At 41.8% G+C, this 23,609-nt stretch overlaps 1 protein-coding gene and 1 non-coding gene across 2 annotated transcripts; one reads left to right on the top strand and one right to left on the bottom strand.

Annotated features, from left to right (window-relative positions):
* Window positions 1-7,508: 7,508 nt before the first annotated feature.
* Window positions 7,509-7,580, top strand: TRNAD-GUC. Its single transcript has one exon. It is a non-coding gene; the product is annotated as a tRNA-Asp (tRNA).
* A 433-nt stretch (window positions 7,581-8,013) lies between these two features.
* Window positions 8,014-19,701, bottom strand: LOC110691436. Its single transcript, XM_021868363.1, has 2 exons — window positions 19,470-19,701; window positions 8,014-8,546 (listed from the first exon to the last, which is right to left on the bottom strand). The coding sequence occupies exons 1-2, from the start codon at window positions 19,522-19,524 to the stop codon at window positions 8,272-8,274; spliced, it is 330 nt and encodes a 109-aa protein (XP_021724055.1). The 5' UTR covers window positions 19,525-19,701; the 3' UTR covers window positions 8,014-8,271.
* Window positions 19,702-23,609: the final 3,908 nt, after the last annotated feature.

Raw genomic sequence — 23,609 nt, 5'->3', positions numbered from 1 at the left:
AAAAGTTTGGAAGAAAATTAAGAGAAATGTCAAAAGGGGCTATAAAAAAGGAAAAAGACTATGTAAAAAAGTGTTCAAAACCTGTTGATGGAGCAGGAACTACCTGTTAAATTTCGAAATAAATATGAAATGGGCCTGGGCAACCCAAATAAGGAGGAAGAGAGTTTGGTCCACAAACAAGGCTTTGGAGCTTCCATACTAAAACCAATTGGCAATAGTAGGAGGTACTCCTCTACCTAATAAAGTGAAACTATCTCTCCTCTTTCTCCAATGTGGGACACTCATAAGTGGACTACAATGGCTTTCAACACTACCAGCTATGCAGCAGCAAAGAAATAAAGTAGCAACTCAAAAAAAGGATGCAGCCTCAAAGTCAAACAATGCACCTGCACCAAGAAGCTAAGAAGTGTTAGGAAGAGAGCATCAAAGCAGCAACAACAGCCTGCACGTGAAGAAACGGTGTTAATTCAGCCGCCTTTGCCATCCTCACAAGTGTCAATCTCACCATATATCTGCACCAAATCAGCCATCACAGCCTCAACAAAATGCATGATGTTCCAACCAATTGTAGAATACCACGTGGCAGGGACTTGGGGAGGGACACACGTTGATTGCTGATTGGATTGGGGTTGTGTCGTATTGACGGCCGTTTACGACGGCCCCGAAGTCTGTCACAGAGATGGTTGGTGGCTTGGAAGGGAGTTGAAGGGATGATGACGTGGTGGGGTGTGATTGGGTGGGGGAGATGTTGAGTAAGAGAGAGAAAAGGAGAAGGATTAAGGTGGAAATGGATGAGAGCATCTTGGATTTAAGATTATTTGCTGGCCTGGGTACCAATTTGTTTCATTATCAATAAGAACTTGGAAAAATTGCCCGGAATAATCCCACCTTTGCCTCATCCGCCCAAAATAATCCCACCTATCGATTATTTTTTAATAACCCGTTCTTTATACCTCTCCCGCTCCCAATGGTCCCAAGTGACTTGAAACCGGCTAAACAAGTTACCATTTATAATTTGGAATTGTTTGGACACGTGTCACCACATAGTTGGTTAAAAAATTAATAAAAAAATTATTGAAAAATAAAAAATAAAAAATAAAAAAAAAACCCACAACCACCGTCTCCAGCAGTCCCACCACCGAAACCACCTCGCCTAACCTAGCTCACCCACCAAAACCAGCTCCTCTACCCACTTTTAGCCCACTGAAACCACTTGTTTAGCCAGAATTGGGTAGGTTGTTGTGGGTTTGTGCGTGGTGGGTTTGTGCGTGGTGGATTTGCAACGGTGTGAGGGAGAGGGAGGGGGTGGTCGGAATCGGGGAGGGAGAGGGAGGGGGTGGTCGGAATCGGGGAGGGAGTGGGGAGGGCTGGTCGGAACGGAATCGGGGAGGGAGAGGGGGAGGGAGACAGAATCGGGGAGGGAGAGGGGAGGGCTGGTCGGAAACGGGGAGGGAGAGGGAGGGGGTGGTCGGAATCGGGGAGGGAGAAGGGAGGGGTGGTGGGAATCGGGGAGGGAAAGGGAGGGGGTGGACGGAATCGGGGAGGGAGAGGGGAGGGCTGGTCGGAAACGGGGAGGGAGAGGGAGGGGGTGGACGGAATCGGGGAGGGGAAGGGAGATGGTGGCCGGAATTGGGTAGGGGAGGTGGGGCTGCAGGAATCTGGTTTCTGTTTTTTTTTTTTTTTTTTTAAACAAAAATTCTGGTTTTTTTTTTTTAATTTTATTTTTTGACCAATCATAGACTGACACGTGTCTAGTAACTTGTAATAACAAGTTATGTGACCGGTTAGGACCATTTAAAGCGGAAGAGGTATAAAGGTGGGATTATTTAAAAAATTCAAAGGTCGGATTATTATTAGCGGACGGCCCAAAGGTGGGATTATTGCGGGCAATTTTTCCTAAGAACTTTGTATTTTTTCCAACTTGGGTTGAATAGTATTAACCATTATCAATAAGGTGTTGGGTCTGGCAACGAAACTGATGTGGGTTGGATGGTCTGGAGTGGGCTGATGGGTTTGGTGATGGTTATGCTCAGTTCGTGGGGGGAGGATGTGAAAAGGGCCCTACTGGTCTAGCCGTCTAGGGCTAAGCAAAATTACCCGAAAATTCGAAAATTTGAAAAATTAAACCGTAACCGAACCAAAAATTAAAGTACTCTTTCCAATAACTGTTACCTGATCTGATAATTTGTTATCGGGTACGATTATTGGGTATCATCTTAAAATTAACAGTTACCCAATATGATCCAATAAACAATTTTTTTTCCTACTTAAATCTATTTATCCAAAATCTAAACTCTTACTAATTACTATACATCATAATCACTTCATAATTTAAATGATTAATAATATTATTACGAGTAGTATTTTGGTCATGATCATGTGGTATTATTGCTAGTGAATGTTGAATAATATCATAATAACTAAATTATAAAGTATAACTTTTCATTATTGGATATCACATTGTTTACTTGATAACCGATGCGAAAATTCGAGTAGCCGAACTCATCGATTTGGTTAGTGGATATCATTTTTAGTGTTATTGGTTATCGTGTACCCGAACCGATAGTGTTAAGACTGTTAACAGTACGACTGTACGAGTACCCGACCATGCTCACCCCTACTTATACTACGTAAATTTTACTTTTTTTTTTTTTTTTTTTTTTTTTTTGTAGTTAACATATTTTTTACCTGCAATACTTTGACTTAGGGCATGTTCACATTTATTAAACCGAGCTGAACTCAACTGATTGGAGCTGAACTGAACTGAGCTGAAATGAATATTTTATGAGAGAGGGAAATTAGGAGCTGAACTGAACTAAACTAAACTGAAGTGATTAGAGTTGAACTGAACTAAACTGAACTGATTGGAGCTTAATTGAACTGAAATTAAGTAAATGTAAACAAACCCTTATGCAATACGGAGTACTTCGTACTTTTGTAGTTGTCCGTATTTCACTTCAACTAGCTTTTATAAGTTATAGTTAAGAAAAAATATACTTCATATTTCGTTTACAATCATGTGTAATTTTATTAGATTTGTTTTGGTTTTTAGTTTATAAAATTAAGGTTTTATGATATTCATCTCCGTAAATAAAGATATAAGCGTGTGTTATGTATGAAATGAAAGTCTGCAAATAAAAATATATTGACAGAAGAAACTTGTTTTATATAAGCGTGTGTAAATTAAACAAGCATGAAATGAATTTAAACTTATTCTATACCATTATACCAAACCCAAATGATATAACTATATAAGGTATGCCATCCAACAAATTGATCCAAAATTACTTATTAGTTTCTTGTTCGTGTGAAAAAAAAAAAGGAAAATTCTATATGATGGCCTCCAAGTTTCAATTTTTCTACATGGAAGATAAACTTTTTTCCAACTCTCTATGGTGGCATCCAAGTTTTGAAAAATTAACCATAGTGCCCTTCTTTAGGTTTATGACTAACTTTTTTAGTTTTTAGTCAACCATAATTAATAAAAAAATTAAGTAAATTAAAAAAAAAAAAAACACCCGCCAATCCTCATTGCCACCACCACCACTCCGGAACCCTAATCCCAACCAGCTATCACCGCCCAGATCTCCCACATTCACCTCCTAGACCGCCCACACCAGCCAGCCCAGTAATCATTTTCCCGGCCAACCACACAACCTCCCTCACCAAAATCGCAAACGAACTCCCACCAAACCTCCCTCACTGAACTACTAACAAACTCCCACCAACCTCCCTAAGCGGAACCGCAAACAAACTCCTAAAGCCCTCTACCCGAACCTGAAACCCATACCCTAAAGAATTGGGAGTGATTTGGGCTATGGGGTTTTGCGTTTGGGTTGGGGGTTTTTGGTTTGGGGTCGCCGGCTCGCGGTGGAGGAAGGGGATGGGTTTCGTTTTGGTTAGGGGGAAGGGGAGGTTGGTTGAATCAAGGAAGGGGAAAAGGAGTGGTTGGGGTTGGGTTGATCAGTCGGCCGGTCGGTACGAGGGGGAGGGAGAGGTCTGGGGCGACGCGGCTGGGTTGTGCGGTTAGGGTTCTGGCGAGTTGGTGGTGGCTAGGTTGGTTGGGGTGTTTTTTTTTTTTATTTATTGTTTATAAAATAATTTTTTAATTAAAAAAAAAAATCAAAGGTTAATCATTTTTATCATAAAGGTTAGCTAAAAAAAAAAAAAAAAAAAACCAAAGGTCACTATATTTTATTTTGCGAAAATTGGGTACCACTTGATAGAATTGGAAAAAAGATTGTATTCCACGTACAATTTCTAAATCATGGAGGCCACCATGTAAAATTTTCAAAAAAAAAAAAAAAAAAAAAAAAAAAAAAAAACTCGTTATTCATATGTCATGTATAAATATAATGCATAGACGTAACGGGTTATTTAGATGTAACCTGAAGCAGTGAGCATGAGAAATGCGAAGACGACAAGATTTACAAAGAAGAAATTTGCTTGATTGCCTCATTAGTCATTACATTATGTTCTAATCTATACTACTACTAGATCTGCATAGCTACACAAGAAAACAAATTCCTTTGATTACAATATTTTCAATAATTGATACTCCGTACTTCATATTTGTTTTGGTGTAGGGCTGCCTTAATAGTGTACGTGATCTCTGATAAAGTGATAATGTTATGTTACAGAGTACATCGTTTTTCTTGTGGTGGTAGTGGACCTTGTGATATGTCTATTTTTCACCTAAAATCATAGATGATTCACAGTGATAAAACAAGCTAGCAAAAGAGAATTAAAAAAAAATATGATGATTCATATTATTTACGAAGTAATTATTGGTTTAGAGAGATCAAGCAACTACAACATAAGATGAAGACTTTTGAATACAACTATGGTCCTTATACACTTTAGCCAACTAAGTTAATTGATATTTTAATTTAATAAACATATTTTGTGTAAAAGTTATTGGCTAGCCAAAGTAATATAGACCATTATGTGCAGTGTGTGGTTCCTACAGGCGTGGGTACCTTGCATGGTACAAACGTTTCGCAGAAAGAACATAATATATACATGTAAATAACATACCGTTATGGTGAAAAGAACATACTATTAAAATATAATGAACATATACCTAATGTAAAAAGAACATATTTGTACCATAAAAAAAGTGAAAAGAACATGCGTCTATAATGTTCTTTAATTGTTAGTGTAATGTACTTTTATTTGTGATATAATATTCATTGCATATTGTAAAATGTTCTTTGAATTTTGTCTTAAAATTATGATGGGTTACATGGGTATATATAAGTAATGTTCATTACATAGTATATATTATCATGTTTTTTATTAATGTTATAGATGTTCTTTAGATATAAAAGAAAAACATAAAATTGAATTTATTTACAAGACTGATATATGTTCTTTACAAAATAACTGTATGTTCTTTGTTCTTTACAAAATAAACATGTTCTTTCCGCATTTTTTGGTCTGTACCAAGCAAGGTACAGGCTGTTGTACCTTAAAATTTTCACATTATGTGGGAGCAAGAATCGAACATAAAATTCTTGCTAGTTTAACATTATAAAACAGTTACCTTAGTCCTTATTAAAGTTACGGATATAGTTTAGGGTTAAGATAAGGGCGTCTTGATGAATCCAACGTTTCATCTAATCTAGCTTCGTAGGTCATTTTTTATTAGGACTCATTAGATTCACTTTATCTCTCAAATGATAGATTTTCCATTTTTTTTTTTTATATTTTTTTTTTTTATGATCAACCAAACAAAAAATCCCCTATTTCCAAATATACATAATTTGTCAGTGGTCCCCTATTTTTTTTTTCCTTTTTTTTAACCAAACAATACTAAAAACTACAATCCCATTGATTGATTGCTACTTTTCTTTTCTAAATTATTGTTCACCAGTCTTGCTGTGAAAAGTCAAATAATATTAACAAAATTAATGAGTTTCAATGATCATTAGTGTATTATTGATTTTACTGCTATTTCACCAAATGCCACTGAGCAATTTAAAAATTCACCAAATGCCATCGGACTTTTCAGAATTCACCAAATGTCACCCAATTTTTAAAAAATTCACCCAGTGCCATTAATGACCAACGGTCGTTAACTCCGTTAGTAATTAGGGGTTAATCATGACACGTGTCATGATATAATTGGACCATTTATCTTAATTCATAAAAATAAAAAAAAAATACAAAAAATTAAAAAAAAACAAAAAAAAAATAATAAAAAACCCCAAAATTTTCCCAGCCACCCCCACCACCGCCAAACCCTAGCCCCTCCCCTCATCTCGCCGGAAAATGGCCAGTCACCACCGGAACCACCTTCACCACCATTCCCTATCCCTCTCCCCCTCCCCTCCCTTCACGCAACTCACCTCTCCCCAGCCCAGAAACCGACTTGCCGGAGTCAGGATCACCCGATGTCGCCGACCCCTATCCATTGTTACTCTGACCTCCCCTACCTGACGCGCCACCCATCCAATCTAACCTTAACCCGCGAAAACCACAACCAACCTCCACCTTCACGAGCAACGATTCTGATTCAACCCCTTCCCGACCACCGCAGCCTCGAAACCACCCCCTCCCCTGTTTTCCGGCTCCTATAAACTCCATTCCCTTACCTTAAACCACCAAAAATTGACTTAACCCAGAAAACCCGAAACCCTAGAAAATGGGATTTCTGGGTTGAACCCGAAACCCAAATGGGTTCTGTAGTGGTGGCGGTGAAGTGGCGATGCATCCGGGTTGAGGATTTGGACCAATTGGTGCGCGTGGGAGCAGCGAAGGGGGCTGGGTGGTGCTAATCGTGGCTGATGTGGTGGTGCGTGTGGGTGTAGCAAAGGGGGCAGTGTGGTGTTTGGAGGTGGAGTTGTTGTGGTGGCAGTGAGGGAGCAGGATTTTTGGGGTCGGGACGAGCAGCGTGGGTGGTTTTGAGGGTCGGCGGTAGGTCAAGTGGGGAGCTACATGGTCGGTCGGCCGATTGTTGGTGGTTCCGGTGGTGACTGGCCGTTTTCCCGGTGAGATGAGGGGAAGGGTTAGGGTTTGGCGGTGGTCGGGGTGTCTGGGAAAATTTTGGGTTTTTTTTTAAATTTTTTGTTTTTTTTTTTAAATTTTTTTTAACTTTTTTTGTTTTTTTTTTAATTTTTATGAATTAAGATAAATGGTCTAATTATGTCATGACATGTGTCATGATTAACCCCTAATTACTAACGGAGTTAACGGTCGTTGGTCATTAATGGCACTGGGTGAATTTTTTTAAAACTGGGTGGTATTTGGTGAATTCTGAAAAGTCCGATGGCATTTGGTGAAATTTCCGTTGATTTTATGACTATTTATAAAAATATAAATATAATGTTAGAGCCCACAGGCCCCACACAATACTTTAAGATGCCTGTTGGCGAGGCCAAGGCCAAACAAAATCAAGAATTTGATCACCTGATTAAGATAATAATTACAGTTTTAAACACCCAAAAAAAAAGGAGTTTTTGCAAAATTAAGAACTATATACCTGTATATGACAATTTGCCAGCAAAGTCGTTGTAGTATAGTGGTAAGTATTCCCGCCTGTCACGCGGGTGACCCGGGTTCGATCTCCGGCAACGGCGTTTTTGTTTTTTAATTTTCGAATGAGGTTTTGCCAACTTGCAACAAATTACTCATAAACTTACAAGTTTTAAACTTGGGATTTGGGGTTATCAGGTTATGTTAAATTGTTTATGGAGTATAATCCTGGATTTATTTGTATCATATCGTTGTTATTGTTATTGTCGTTGTTACTCTGTATTATTATGTAATTTGTGCGAATATACTAATAGATTAAGTACTTATTAGATCCCCTTTTTTCAAAGGGTTGCATATCGATATGGTTTATTTTGTACGTCAGGAATTCGCGAGTTACACGGGTCTTATATATCATACTAGTATCGAGAGTCAGGAATTCACGTACAAAATAAAGAGGATCATTATCTTTGACTCTCGATCAATGAGATAATAATATGTGTTTAAAAACAGTTCTTATATATCATACTAGAAAAGAACTATAACAAGGGTAAAGAAGGATGTCTCCATTCATTATAGATAATAATACATAATAGAATCTTGAATTAAGAGAAATTAGAAGCCAAGCTTTAATTTCATCTTAACCCAAGAATTGCTAATACACAAATAAAAGTAGACATACATGAATTCCTCAATCCTCATCCCACCTTTGTCAAATTTATTTATTTTAGCTAATAGAGTGTCGTACACTACGATCATAACAAAGGTGTAAGGGACGATAAATCCCTTAAAAACCTTTTATGCACAATAAAATATCCTCTTTATAGGATGAGGAATACAAGCACCCGAGCAACATTGGTCCGGAGGTCCGCCACCGGAGCATATACTTCCTGATGGGGAACAACCAAGCCTGTTTTCGTGTAACTTTTGCTTCAAGTTTAAAGCAATAGCTTGTTCAGCTTCTCTAAGTGATGCCAATGCTTTCACTTCGGCCTCCAAGAGCTCTTGACTCATAATTTTTGGGGTGGAAGTAGTTGATCGAATAATTGGTTGAAACTTCGCATCTATCACAGCTGACAAAGAAAACAAAATGGACATTGTTAATACTACCTCTATTATATTATGTGCAACTTTGAATTATTTTATATCTTACAATCAATACCCCAAATTTACATATAACAATTAACGGAGGTACTAATTATCTTGCAGCTTCAGAAATCTTAAAGTAGCAAATGCGACAATTAATTTGAGACAAATAAAATACTTGTATATATGTTATTAATAAGTGATTAATATTGGGGTATAATTATCTTTTCAAGTACCAATAGAGGGGTATATGCGTCTTTTCATATACTATTTGAGGGGTACATGTGTAATTTCCTCACCAAACAGTAAAAGCAAAAGGAAAACAGTAATTGAACATCTCACTAAAAGTACTGAATAAATGCCCCTGTTTTTTCAATATATTTACAAAAATCTCATCAGAACAAAAATTCATTTATCTGGCAGATTAGCTTGTATTTTCCCCTAATATTGGTCTAGTGTGTTTATATTAATGGGACAATTTTAATCAACTCTACTCCTCTACCCGATACTCAATGTATGAATAGTTAAGAAATAAAAGTACTTGACTACAAATTCATTCTATTAAAAAATTTCATCAATCATTTATTTACAAATTAATTTAGAAAGTGTTTCGGGTGAAAACAATGGGACCTTGTCGAAGGTCCAATGAAATGGAGAAGACTGGATTCGATCCAAGTGATGTTGGGCCGAAGGTTTCCTGCACAGTAAACACACGTAAACTAGCCTCGGGGGTGTTGCCGAGGAAGGCCCCTCCGATGCTAAAGTCAGTACAATGTGTAAGAAGTAGACACTATGCAAGAGAGTTTGTTGCTTGAGGCTTTGTTGTAATGTCTCTAAAAAAATGAAATATTGATGGCTTTTATACCTCTTCATATATGGAGAAGTTGGGCCTTAGCCCAATTGGCTTGCTTTGTGGGCTGACCTTTGACTTTAGCACAATTGGAGAGTTGAACCTTGACCTTGGGCTTTTAATTGGATCATTTAGTGCTTAGGCCCAATTTGGACTAAATTGGACCCAAACAACTTGCCCCCCAGACCCGATTTGGAAGGATGACGGGTCGGGTTTGATTTAATTCAGAAAAGGAGGGAAGTAAATGATTTAATTAACCCAATTGAATTTAAACCGTAATTAATGAGATAACAACGATTAATGATTGTGGAAGTTGGACGGATAATGGGCAGTTTAATCACAAGATCATGTGTTTAACGGTTACTTAGTGGGGTATTTAAGAGAAATTAAAACGCAGACTCCTTGTATTCCCGTACCTGGAGATATATAAACAGAGGCGCGTCATTTCTCCTCACTCATTCACCAACACAAACCCAGAATTCTCAAGAGAGAAATCAAGAACCCGCATCAAAACTTCGCAAATTCCCCGAGCATTAAGCTTAGAAACTGAGACTTGCCACTACGAACTCGTAAATCGGCAATTTTCGCTTCAGATTAAGGTAAATTCCTTTGATTTCAGTTTATTTTTCTTCGAATTCGAACTCCTTCCCCTTTTCTTTCGACTTTTTCTTCGAAATAATCAATGGCAAGAGGAGTTAGAGGCAGAGCCCGTGCTCCAAGAAGAGCAAGGCCGATTCCCGATCCTAGGAACAGGATTGGGACCTGGAATGGTCAAAGGCCGGAGTCTGACCCTGCCGAAGGGATTAGGGCGACTCCCCTTTCCTCGGCTCCTCCTCAGAGAACGGAGGAGCCGAGCGCTTCTGGGCAGGATGATGAAGTTCCCGCTGTCCTTTGGGATATCCTCCCCGGGTTTTCAGAATGGGAGAATGCCGAAGTTGCTTCGGCCATGATAAAGAACCGCCCTTACCCATGGTGGGTGGAGAATGCCGACCAGTACCGGTTTGCCGAACAAATTGAATTACATTACGGCATCCTTGAAGCTGATGGGTATTGGTGCCGAATGCCCTCGGCATCCGATAGAATCCATCGTCCACCCCCGGGGTATGTGGGGGTGTACACAAGACAGCTTCAGTACGGGCTGAGGTTCCCTTTGGACGTATTCGTCCGAGACTTGCTGATCCATTACAACATCTCTCTATGTCAATTAACTCCCACCAGCATCCGAAGGGTAATGACATATTTATGGGTCTGCAAGTTCTTCAAGTACGTGCCGAACCTGCACTGCTTCAAAAAGCTCCATCGGCTAGTGCCAAATATTCAAAGTGGGCACGGAAGCCATGGTTCTGGGTGGTACCGGATTGAGTCCCGGCCCCAATACCTAACCATGTGGCCAAACGACTCTTCAGACAAGGACTGGAGAGGTCAATGGATTTGGGTTAGGGCACCCACAGACCCGGGCCACCCTTGCGTCTTCAGCGCTCCCCGGTATCTCGCTGAGCCTGATCCCGAAATGGGAAGTCTAGGTCCCCCCGCAGATAACGGGACGGATCCGAACCTGGATCAGCAACATATCTTCGGCAAGCTGCCGAACCGGGGGGGCAGTGGCCGAATGCAGCATATCCCGGAGACTTGGCTCCCCGATACGCATTACGTTTTCCAAGAGAATATGCTAGCAGCTGTCGGCCTCAGCCGAAAGTTTAAGGATGGTGAGCTTCTTCGGCTGGGGCCGAGGCCTTTTAATTATATCTTCTTCTCTCACTTCGCTTTTTTATGCTGTGCCAACTTAACTGGATTGACCTTTCTCTTTTTCTTTTTCAGAGCGGGACGAGACCAACGTTGGCATTAACTACGCTCGTCTTGGTGTCAACCGAGAGCGAGTTGTAACTGAACGGGCCCCGTCTATCACTGAGCCGAGGCATAGGGAAGTTCATCTAGACTCTTCCCACTTCCAAATTGAGGCTGTTGCTCTGTATCAGAGGCAGAAGCCTTGGTGGAAGAAGAGAGATCCTTGGTTTCAGCTGCTGGACGAAGAAGCTGAAGCTGCCCGCACAGCCGAAGAGGTTGCACGGGTTCTCGAAGCTTGCGAAGGAGGAGAAGGGTCCTCCAGAGCTGCTGAAGCCGAAGCTGCAGCTAGAGAGGCTGAAGAAGACGAGGCTTTGCTGAAGACCTCGGTGAGCTTTCAGACTTAACTTTTTTCTTTTCTTCTTTTCTTTTTTTTTTTTTTTTTACTCACATTCTTCCTCCCCCCTGTCTGTTACAGTCTGAGGCTCTACTCAAAGTCCGTGTCTACACCCAGGAAGAATATGAAATGGGTTTCAGAAACGGGTTCAGAGTGTGCCGAAGAGTCTGCCTTCATGCTGAGCCGAAGTTAGACTGGTCCAAATGTGCTGAATGGGTCCAGGATCCCGAAGACCCTCATATGAGGTATGCAACTCCAGCCGAAGCTGAAATTCTTAAGGCTGAGGAAGCCGAAGAGGAAGCTGAGAGAATGGAGTTGGCAGCTGAACAGAGGGAAAGGGAGGCTCGGCAGAGTGCAAAGCCTGCTTCTTCTGCTGCTGGGACTGAGGCCACCATGGGGCTCAACACTGATCAGTCTGATCCTCAGGCTGAAGCATAGGAACTCGGGCAGTCGTCTTCAGAATCTTGCGGTTCATCATGCGCTTAACTTTAGACTTGCCGCTTTCTGAATTTTTTGCCTTGTTTTTTGCTTCAGCTTGCCTTGTCGTACAACAGTATTATTATTTTTTGCTTACGTACGTATTTCGGCAGCTGTTATTTTCCGCTTGTGGGCGGCTGCCGATACCGTTAGATTGAACTTGTAGCTCAACTTTTTAGCATGAATTACTAATCTGAAGCTCTTTTCTTCAGTTGCTTTATTTTTGAATGCTTTATTTTTGAATGCTTTACTGCTTCTGTTTCTTCAATTCTGCCGAACATACTTGCACTGATAGCGCTTCTTGTCCCCCCAGCAATTGAAGTATAACTTCAGCGAAGATTGACTTCATCTGAAAGTTGGATATCCGAAACACAGGGCCAACCGAAGGCAATGTTTCGGATAATGGCTCTCTGGGATACAAGGCTCAGTTAAGGCAATATCCCAGAATTTGTCCATGGACTCGTGTCTTTGGAGAACAAGTCTTACTGAAGTTTGACTTCAGCTGAAAGACCAGTGTTCTTTAAAAAGACGAGTTTTGTCAGCCATCTGAAACCCAGTTACCCGAAGGCGAAGGTTTCAGACAAGGCTGATATAAAAATTTTCAACTGTTGCTGTTATCCTTGATTTTCTTTCTATCTTTGAAAAATGGATACCCGAAACACAGGGCCAACTTAAGGCAATGTTTCGGATAATGGCTCTCTGGGATACAAGGCTCAGTTAAGGCAATATCCCAGAATTGTCCATGGACTCATGTCTTTGGAGAACAAGTCTTACTGAAGTTTGACTTCAGCTGAAAGACCAGTGTTCTTAAAAAAGACGAGTTTTGTCAGCAATCTGAAACCCAGTTACCCGAAGGCGAAGGTTTCAGACGAGGCTGAATAAAAAACTCTTAAAGAGTAGATAGAACAAAGAAAATTTTGAAAAGATAAAAAGTTGTAGACATTTATATAAATGGCGGCTCTAAGGCCTTTCATTAGTTCAAAATGTACTTACAAAGATTGTTCTACCCCGAAGGGTTTACACATGGTATTTTTTAAGTACACCAGCGTTCCAGTGATTTTTCAACTCAGTTCCATCCAACTGCCGAAGTCGGTATGTCCCTGGCTGAAGCTCGTCATAAATTTCATAAGGTCCCTCCCATGCAGCTGAGAGTTTCCCATGGATTCGGCCTTTCTGAACTGCAGCAGCATTCCGAAGGACAAGGTCTCCAATTTTGAGAGGCCTTGCATGGACCCTTCGGTTATAAAATTTGCTGATTCTCTGCTTATAGGCGGCCATTCTATCTCGGGCTGAGTCTCTTACTTCGTCGAGGAAATCGAGAGATTCCCTCATCAGTCGCTCATTCTCAGCCGAGAAGTGGTGCACTCGAAGGCTCTCAGAGCCAATTTCCACTGGAAGGACGGCTTCGGCACCATACACCAGTTCAAAAGGTGAATAGCCCATTGCCTCTTTTTCAGTTGTCCGAAGGGACCAAAGGGTTCCAGGGAGCTCCTCTAGCCATTTGGACTTTTGATCTTCCACCCTCTTCTTGAGGGCATTTAAGATCTGTTTATTTGCAGCCTCGGCTTGTCCGTTACTTTGCGGGTGGCATACCGCTGAATATGCTAGTCTGATGCCGAACTGATCTGTATACCGCTTCAGCGGTAAGTTATCAAATTGCCTCCCATGATCGAAGACAAATACTCTCGGGATGCCAAAGCGAGTGATGATATTCTGCCAGATAAATTTTCTGACAGTTTGCTCTGTAATGTTCGAGGCTGCTTCGGCCTCGATCCATTTACTGAAGTAGTCGACACCAACTATCAGCCATTTTTTCTGGTACACAGCCTCTGGAAATGGTCCCAGTATATCCAGTCCCCATTGAGCAAACGGGAGTGGATTAAGGATCGGCTGAAGATCCCTTGCTGGCTGATGGATAACTGGAGCATATTTTTGACATTTTTCGCATTTCCGAACCAGCTCCTTAGCATCTGCGATCATGGTGGGCCAGTAATATCCAGCCCTCAATGCCTTGTGGGCTAAGGTTCTTCCCCCAATGTGGTTCCCACAGATGCCGAGGTGAATCTCCCGTAGGATATAATCTGCATCTGTTGGTCCCACGCATTTCAGCAATGGGGCTGAGAAGGACTTTTTCAGAAGTTCCCCCCTGAAGACAATGAACCTAGAACTGGTTCTCTTCATCTTGGAGGCCAAAGCTTTATCCTCGGGAGTTTCTCCCCGAAGCTTGAAAGCTAGGATGGGGTCCATCCAACTAGGCTCTGGGTCAGCGCAGCACATTTCAGGTGCTTCGTCGACACTTCTCTCTCGACGCACTTCTACATATACAGATCTGTTCAGCTCGGTAAAAGATGAACTAGCAAGTTTGGAGAGTGCATCGGCTTGAGTATTCTGACCCCTTGGGATCAGCTGAACCTCAAAAGTTTTCAGCTTTGCAATGACTGATTTGGTCTTAGCAAGATAAGCTATCATGGAGGGCTCTTTGGCCTCGTAACTGCCACTGATCTGATATGCAACTAGCTGAGAGTCTGTTTTTAAGCAGACATGATCGGCTTCCAAGGAGATGCACAATTCTAGGCCAGCGATTGCTGCCTCATATTCGGCTTCGTTGTTCGAGGCCTTAAAAGAAAATTTTAGTGCATACTCGAAAGATTTGCCTTCGGGAGAAGTTATCACTACTCCTGCCCCCGAACCGTTTTCGGTGGAAGATCCATCCGTAAACACGGTCCAGACTTTCTTTTCATTGTCTAGCGTTTCTTGGTATGAGCATTCGGCCAAGAAATCCGCTAGAGCTTGAGCCTTAATGGCAGTCCTCGGACGGTAGCTGATGCTGAATTCGGTGAGCTCAAAAGCCCACTTGGCTAGCCTACCAGATTTTTCAACCTTGCCGAGAACTTTTTCCAACGGCTGATCAGTTAAGACCACTATCTGATGGCAATCAAAATAGGGCCTTAGCTTCCGAGCAGCTACTACTACCGCGAAAGCAACTTTCTCGAGTAGAGGATAGCGAGTCTCGGCATCCGTCAGTGTATGACTGACGAAGTAGATCGGTTGCTGACTCTTACTCTCTTCCTTCAGCAATACTGCGCTGATGGTGGCTGGGCTAACGGCCACATATAGGTACAAAGTTTCTCCTTCAGCTGGGCTAGCCAGCGTTGGGAGTTGAGCCAGATGCTCCCGAAGCTGTTTAAAGGCGTCTTTTTGCTCTTCCTCCCAAACGAGCTCTTTCGTTTTCGGGAGTTTCAGGGCTTTGAAGAAAGGTAACCCCTTATCCGAAGCTCTGGAAATGAACCTCGAGAGGGCCGCCATTCTTCCGGTGAGCCGTTGAACATCCCGCTTCGTTTTCGGCTCAGGAAGGTCGAGCGCCGCTTTGACTTTAGAGGGATTGGCATCAATCCCCCTCTTGCTGACCATGAACCCCAGGAATTTCCCTGACTTCACGCCGAAGACACACTTCTTCGGATTCAGCTTCATTTGATGCTTTCTCAAGGTGGCGAAAGTTTCAGCCAGGTCCTTTACATGGTCCTCTAGTTTTTTGCTTTTGACGATCGAGTCGTCGACATAGACTTCCATGTTTCGGCCCTTTTGATCGGCGAAAACCTGATCCACCAGCCTTTGATAGGTTGCCCCCGCATTTTTCAATCCGAAGGGCATCATTTTGTAATTGTACACCCCAGCGTTCGTGACGAATGCTGTCTTGGCTCGATCGTCGGGGTGCATAAAGATCTGATGATACCCCGAGAATGCGTCCATGAAGCTAAGCAAGGCATGGCCACTTGTCGAATCGACTAGCTGATCGATTCTCGGCAAGGGATAGAAATCCTTTGGACAAGCCTTATTTAGGTCCGTGAAGTCGACGCACATCCTCCAGGTACCATTGGGCTTCTGAACCATCACCACATTTGCCAGCCATTCTGGATATTGGCAAGGTTCAATGAATCCTGCCTCCAGTAATTTTTTGACCTCGGCTGCGATGTCTCGGTTCTTATTGGCGGAGTAATTCCGCTTCTTTTGCTTAACTGGTCGACACGTCGGGTCAACATTAAGCTTATGGGAGATGAGGTCTGAACTTATCCCGGGCATATCAGCTGCCGAGAAAGCAAACACATCTCTGTTATCCCGAAGGAGCTGAATAAGTTCGCAACGGGTGTTCGGATCAAGGTCCATCCCGATTGTTACACTTTTCTCAGCGTCTCCTTCGACCAACTCAACTGTTTCAGTCTGTTGGTCCATGTCCATTGCTGATGGATTGGACTCTTCATAATCTGGCCTGCTGCCAATGTCAGCAGGTGTCCCAGTCTTTTTGTTCTTCGGCTGGCTCTCCGAGTCTTGCGGCTCAGCTGAGGAGCTAGCCTTTTCCCTTTCGGGCCCTTTATCTCTGGGTACAGATCCTTGGGCCGAAGCACTTAGGCCTCTCGGCTTTTTTGTGCTTGGCTCTCTTTCTTTTTCTTTCTCCTCCTCATCCTTGTCGTCGTCTGGTCGACTACTGGATGGCTTGAGGTAGTTGCACCTTCGGGCGTCCTTTTGGTTGCCCTGTATCCTTTCGGGGAAGCCCGCGTCTGAGACGTAAATCATCAGCTGATGATAAGTTGAGACGACCCCTTGGATCTCATGAATTATGGGTCTCCCCAAAATCACGTTGTACACTGAAGGAGCGTCAATGACCAAAAATTCAGTCATGACATTCCTGGCTGCTTCATCGCAGCCGATGGTGATAGGAAGTGTCACCTTCCCATCTGGATAAGTTGAAGCCCCGTTGAACCCGGATACCGGGTAGGGTACCGGCGTAAGGTGCTTGGGCTTCAGCTTGATTTGATTGTAGGCCTTTCGGAACAGAATGTTTGCTCCGCTGCCACCGTCAACAAGAACCTTACTGACGTCATGGTTGGCCACCGTGGCGATGATCACCAACGGATCCTCGTGAGGGAACGTTACCCCCCGGCAGTCGGCGGCTGTGAACGTCATGTTCGGCACCGGCGACTGGGGAGACTGAATGTCAGCGTTATTCACCTGATGGGTTAAAGCCCTAAGGTGTCGCTTGTGCTCCCTCCGAGAGCATGTTCCTCCCGAGATAACCTTAATCGGAGAGAATTTTCCCTCTGGCTTTTTACTGTTCTTCCGGGGGAAATCGAGGTCTTGCCGAGAGTCCTTCGCTGACTTCTCGGACTCTTTTTTCTCGCGGTAATCCGCGATGTATTTTTTCAAGTATCCCTTCCGGACCATGTCCTCTATCTGGTCCTTCAGTTGGATACACTCCTCAGTGTTATGTCCCGGAGATTCGTGGAACTCGCACCACTGATTTTTATTTTTTCGCTGATACCACTCTGGGAGTGGTCTCGGCTTTCGGTAACTCTGCTCCTCCTTCGTCACGCTGTAAATTTTGGCGCGTGGAAGAGAGAGCGGAGTGTAGGACTCGTATCTGCCTGTGTACGAGGCAGATTTTTCCTTCTTTGGGTCGCTGGCCGAGGATTGCTCCGAGGCCTTTGACTTTCCCTTTGCCTTATAGCCTTGGCCTTCAGACGAGGGTATTTGTTTTTGTTTCCCTCCCCCGAATTGAGGTTGGGTTTTCGCCTTATTCCACTCTTCGGCTCGGATGAACTTATCCGAGGCATTCAGAGCTTCCTCCAAGGTCTGCGGGGTATGCATGACCATGAAGTCTAGGAACTTCCCGGGCTGAAGGCCATTTTGCATTGCAAAAACGGCTAGCCCCTGGTCCAGCTGAGAGACACTGGATGACTCGTTGCTGAAACGGGTCAGATAGTCTCGGAGGCTTTCGGTTTCCCCCTGTTGCAGACTCATGAGTTCCGCAGTAGTCTTCTCTCGGCGGTTTGCCGTGGAAAACTTGCTCCTAAATTTGGAGGACAGATCATCCCACCCTGTTATGGAGCCTTGCTTTACTCCCTTGGAGATCCACGCTTGCGCGACCCCCTTGAGAGTAGTTGGGAAATATTTGCACCAAGTCGCTTCGGATCTGGGGCAAAGATGCATATGAGCCTCATACGAGGCAATGTGGTCCTTCGGATCCGAAGTTCCATCATATGTGATGTGCGACGGTATTTTAACCGTAGGCACGTGCTCTTCCAGTATCCACTGCTCGAATGGCGAACTGGCAGGTAGCATAACGGCCTTGCCCTTGTTCCTGGCCGAAGGGACCGCGCTCCGCCCTCTTAGAGAGGTAGGAGTGGTTTTCGTCCCTGGCTGGGAAGTCTGGGCCTCGGCTGCAGGGAACGAGAGGCGACTGTGCACGCTCGGTTCCTTGCCGCCGAGTCGGTCGAGGACGCTTCGGCGAACAGTCTCAGGTTGTTCTCGGTGAGCAGATTCTGGCCGAGAAGCTGAACTGCTGCTCTTATGCGTTTCTGGTCGGGAGGTTGAGGATCCTTTGAAGAATTGAGGGTTCTTTTTCCTCTCTCTTTCGGTTTTCCAGGTATCCTCTTCCCACTCTTCCAGTTCCCGGAAGGAAGGAAGTTTCCCGCCATCATGGTCTAGCCTCCTCCGCTGATGCCGGGTATGCGGAGGAGTTCGATCACGAGGTGGTGGCATACTTTGTGCCCTCATTGCCTCCATGAGCACTGCCAACGCTCTTGCCACCTCCTCCGAGCTGGGCCCCGTCAAAGGGGTCCTCGGCTGAGTATGGGAATGAGAGCGGACGGTCGATGGTTGGCTTTGGGGCACTGAATGCGTCCTATGATCGGATTGACCCCTGCTAGACCGAGAGTGACTCGGCCTATGATGAGAATTATGAATTACGGGAGAAAGGGAATCCTCCCTGTATGATCCTCGCTCCGAGCTGGCACCCTTGGGAGAGTTCCGGTCCGGCGAGGGTGATGGTGTAGGGGTTTTAGGCTTTTCGCCTGCTCCTTGACGGAGGCCTTTGCTCTTGCGGTTCTTAGCCATTGCTACTAAGATAATTGCAAGATGATCTTGGTTAGAAATTTGGCTTAAAGATTTTTTCGAAAGTCGTCCCCACAGACGGCGCCAAATTGTTTCGGGTGAAAACAATGGGACCTTGTCGAAGGTCCAATGAAATGGAGAAGACTGGATTCGATCCAAGTGATGTTGGGCCGAAGGTTTCCTGCACAGTAAACACACGTAAACTAGCCTCGGGGGTGTTGCCGAGGAAGGCCCCTCCGATGCTAAAGTCAGTACAATGTGTAAGAAGTAGACACTATGCAAGAGAGTTTGTTGCTTGAGGCTTTGTTGTAATGTCTCTAAAAAAATGAAATATTGATGGCTTTTATACCTCTTCATATATGGAGAAGTTGGGCCTTAGCCCAATTGGCTTGCTTTGTGGGCTGACCTTTGACTTTAGCACAATTGGAGAGTTGAACCTTGACCTTGGGCTTTTAATTGGATCATTTAGTGCTTAGGCCCAATTTGGACTAAATTGGACCCAAACAGAAAGAATACCTGATGCAGTAAGCATGAGAAATGCAAAGACAGCAAATTTGGAGTAACCCAACATATTGAATATTTTTTGAAAGAAAATGCGATTATGCTTGATTTAGAAGTGAGATTTGCTTGCTCATACGCTTCTTGGCATTCTAATTTATACTCCCTAGTACTCCGTACAAATTTCTTACCACCACACAAAAAATATTAAGTAAAAAAAATTAGTGGAGTAAAGAGTAACAATTATTTTGCTTATCCTGCTACGACAAATTACATCACATCACAGTACGTAGTAAGTTAGTAACAAGGCATTTTTCACGTTGAACAATAGCCTGTCTTTTTAAAAACTAGTTAAGTCATCGCCCGCCTCACAGGTAAAATATCGGTGTGGATATTTTTGAGCGTACATATAGTTAGTACGTAGTGTGGTTATTGTTATTTTCATTTTATTTTTATTTAAAAAAATTAAAATGGAAGTACAATGTGAAATTAGAAGCTTTATATAGAATATTAAATTTTCGAAAAAAAAAAATCTTGGTTTATGTACAATTGGAATGAATTATTTAGGCCATATTCACTTCACCTTAAAAAAATAGATATTCAGTAAAATAATTTCAGATCAATAAACTAATTTAAGTTCAGTTCACCAAAAATAATTTCAGCTCAATAAAAATAATTTCAGCTCAATAAAAATAAGTAAATTTAAGAAGAAATATAATAGAAAATCAAGTAAAAAAATAATTTCAGTTCAACAAAAATAATTTCAATTCAACAAAATTAAGGTGAAGTGAACGGGGACTTAGTTTGTTTGTGAAGATAATTCTATTGTGATATAAAATACAATGTTAGTAATACTTTTTTTTAGTAAGGTTTAATTTTTTCAAAAGAAATGATATGTATGCAATGCAAAGTAGTTTTTGGAGGAATTGTATGCATAGGTATGTGGTAAAGACTAGAATAGACCCGGTCTACAATAACTTATTGTAGACTCAACCTTCTAGTATACCATACGAATGTGATTATATCATACGAAATGTGATTATATTATTACAAAAGTGATTATATCATCTTGAAACTGTTATGTAAATGTATCACTTAAAAAGTGAATTTATCATTATAAAAAGTATCAAATAGTAAATTACATCATTCAAAAGATGATTTTTAAATTTTATCATCCTAAAGATAATTATATAATCTCATTAAATGGTTTAATATGAAATCAAAATATGACTCACAAAAAGATAATTATATCATCTAAAAAGGTGATTATATCATCCACAATGTGATTATATTATTTGAAACTGTCAAAATTTGGGTCTACAATAATTTATTGTAGACCGGTTCCATACAAGACCAATTGTTGTTTTCCATAAAATAAGACACATAGCCCAATCGGGTGTGGATATTATGTAGCATAAGTGTATGTATGCCACTGAAGATAATTCTATTGTGATAATAAAATTCATTAAATCGGTGTAGTTGTTGTTAGGTTTTTTTTATATATTTTTTTTTTTTTTGCAATTGCTACCCCAATTTATCATAATTTCTTCGGCTTTTTCACCATATATCACTGAGCTTAACGTTAATTCACCATATATTACCAAGAATTTTCAAATTCATCATATAACCTTCAGTTATTTGAAAATGTCACAACATGCCCTTTCTATTAGCTCAGTTAGTCATTAAACGTTAATTGTGCCACGTGGCAGCTTGTAATTGTTTATTATTAATATTAATTAATTCACTTTAAAAAATAAAAAAGAAAAAAAAAACACCACCAACATAGCCACGGCCTCCCCCGACCTCGACCCCCATTGGCTGACCGGTGTCTGGTTCGTTTCCCGGATGGCCGACAACCATCCTCCTTTCCCGTCAGCGAAAACCCTGAGCCCAGCCACCACCTTAGCACAACCACCACCTTAGCCTAATTCCCTAACCACCACCTTAACTCAATTCCCCACGACTTAAAACCCAGCCACCACCCCGAAATCCTTTTGTCGGCAGCCCAAGCCTTCACACACACGTTGCCACCGTCCAACTTGCCCAAAATCACCACCCCGAAACCCTAAAACACCGAAATTGAAACCCTAGATTTTGGTTTAGGGTTTCAGCGGGCGTACATGGTGGTTTGTGGGGTGGAGATGGCATCGTAGGGGTGACTTTGGTTCGCCAACGCGAGGGATGAGGGTATGTGCGCCTGGTTAGGGGAGGGTTTTTCAAGGGATATATGGGGTTTTAGGGTTCGGGTCCGATTGTTCAAGGGAAAGGGAGGTTCGTCGCCAGGGGGTTATGGTCGAATTTCGCGTCGGCGCGAGGGTTCTTGTCGGATTCTGCGCATGCGTGGTGGCTTGCTGGCGGGGTGTGGGTGGCTGGATATTTTTGAATTTTTTTGTAATTGACAGGCTAAAGTCGTATCACCTAATCAAAAGTAATTCCTAAAATCCCTAACAAAAATAGATAGGGAAGTAGGGTCGAATCCACAGGGAAACAAGTCTTTTTATTCCTAATTATTTATTATTATCTAGATTATAGAGTAACAAATTATTATTATCGAAGGGAAACTAAACTACTAAGAGTAAAAGTGGGAAAGAATAAAAGTAGGAGGAGAAACAATGAATAAAAGACCTAAGGCATAGGTTCATCAATAAATAATATTCCAGGGTAAAACATAATAATCAATCATCAATGCATCAATTAATCAGATCATAAAGGGCTTTCGCTACGTATTACAATCACAGAGTTAATTTATCGGTATTAAATCTCATCTCTCGAATCTTGACTTAACCATTTATAAATTAGTCCGCCTATTGAAACTAAGCCTAAACATCAATTCTCATCTCTCGAATCTCGAATCAATATTGCTAAAATCATACATAATAGACCTGCGCAAGTCTAGTTGCATAGCATTAAATCAATCAATAGGAAATTAATATAGCATTGACAATTAACAATAATAAATTACCCCTTCATATTATTCATGGATCCCCACAACCCTAGAATTAAAATAATCGTGTATAATTAAAATTAAAATAATTAAAACAATTAAAGAAAACATGATAAAGATAATAATAATCTAACTAATATGAAAACAATAAATTAAATTAAAGTAAAACAAAAGTACTAAATAAACTAAAGCAATGAAAACTATAAAATTACAAAATCTAATTGATGTAATCTTGGAGAAAAAATACGCAGTACTAAAGAAACATTAAACAAAATACAAATTTTTGTATGTGGCTGACCACATGGTGCGGTAAGGGTTACTTGTAGAGTGTTACTGGTTTTGTCAGGGGTTACTTGTATTCTGGGGTTACTTGTATTGGTGTTACTGGTTTTGGTCGGGGTTACTTGTAGGGTGTTACTGATTTTGTAAGGGGTTACTTGTAGGTGTTACTTGTATTTTGGGGTTACTTGTATGGGTGTTACTGGTTTCGGTCGGGGTTACTTGTAGGGTGTTACTGGTTTTGTCAGGGGTTACTTATAGGTGTTGCTTGTATTCTAGGGTTACTTGTATGGGTGTTACTGGTTTTGATCAGGGGTTACTTGGGTATTACTGGTTTGGTATGGGATTTTGGTTTGGAGTTACTTGTAGGAGTTACTCAGAATACAAGTAACCCCACGATACAAATAACCCATATAAGTAACCTCATAATACAAGTAATATCCTACAGGTAACCTATACAAGTAACACCCTACAAGTAACCCCAGAATACAAATAACCCTAAAATACAAGTAATTCGCGCCGCTCCATGTGGCTTGCCATGGACAATAATCTTAATCCTCTGTAAACAAAATAATCAAAAAAGAAAAGCTTAAATTAGCTAAAACTAAAACTAAAGAAAACTGAGCAAAAGTTTTGTAAAGAAATAAAGTCAACGAAATAAATCATGAAATCCCACTGAAACTAATGAAAAGCTAAAAAACTAAAGCTACTGCCAATCAATGACGTCTTCGTCCAAGAAATTTGGGAATATATAGATGTAGGCCCTGTAGCATTGTAGCCCAAACCGACTTAAAACATCAAACACACTCGCCCGATCGGGCAATGAGCCGCCCGACCGGGCCCGCTTTTTCACGCGCAGCTTTGGCTCTCTCATGAGATTGGGTCAGCAAGTTTGGCCCAATCCTTAGCTTGTTTAGTTTGTATATTGTTTGTTA

The sequence above is a fragment of the Chenopodium quinoa genome, unplaced genomic scaffold, assembly GCF_001683475.1.
Source record: "Chenopodium quinoa cultivar QQ74 unplaced genomic scaffold, ASM168347v1, whole genome shotgun sequence".
Taxonomy (NCBI): domain Eukaryota; kingdom Viridiplantae; phylum Streptophyta; class Magnoliopsida; order Caryophyllales; family Amaranthaceae; genus Chenopodium; species Chenopodium quinoa.
Note: the sequence above shows the minus strand (reverse complement) of the source record. Positions and strands in the feature narration are given on the sequence as shown.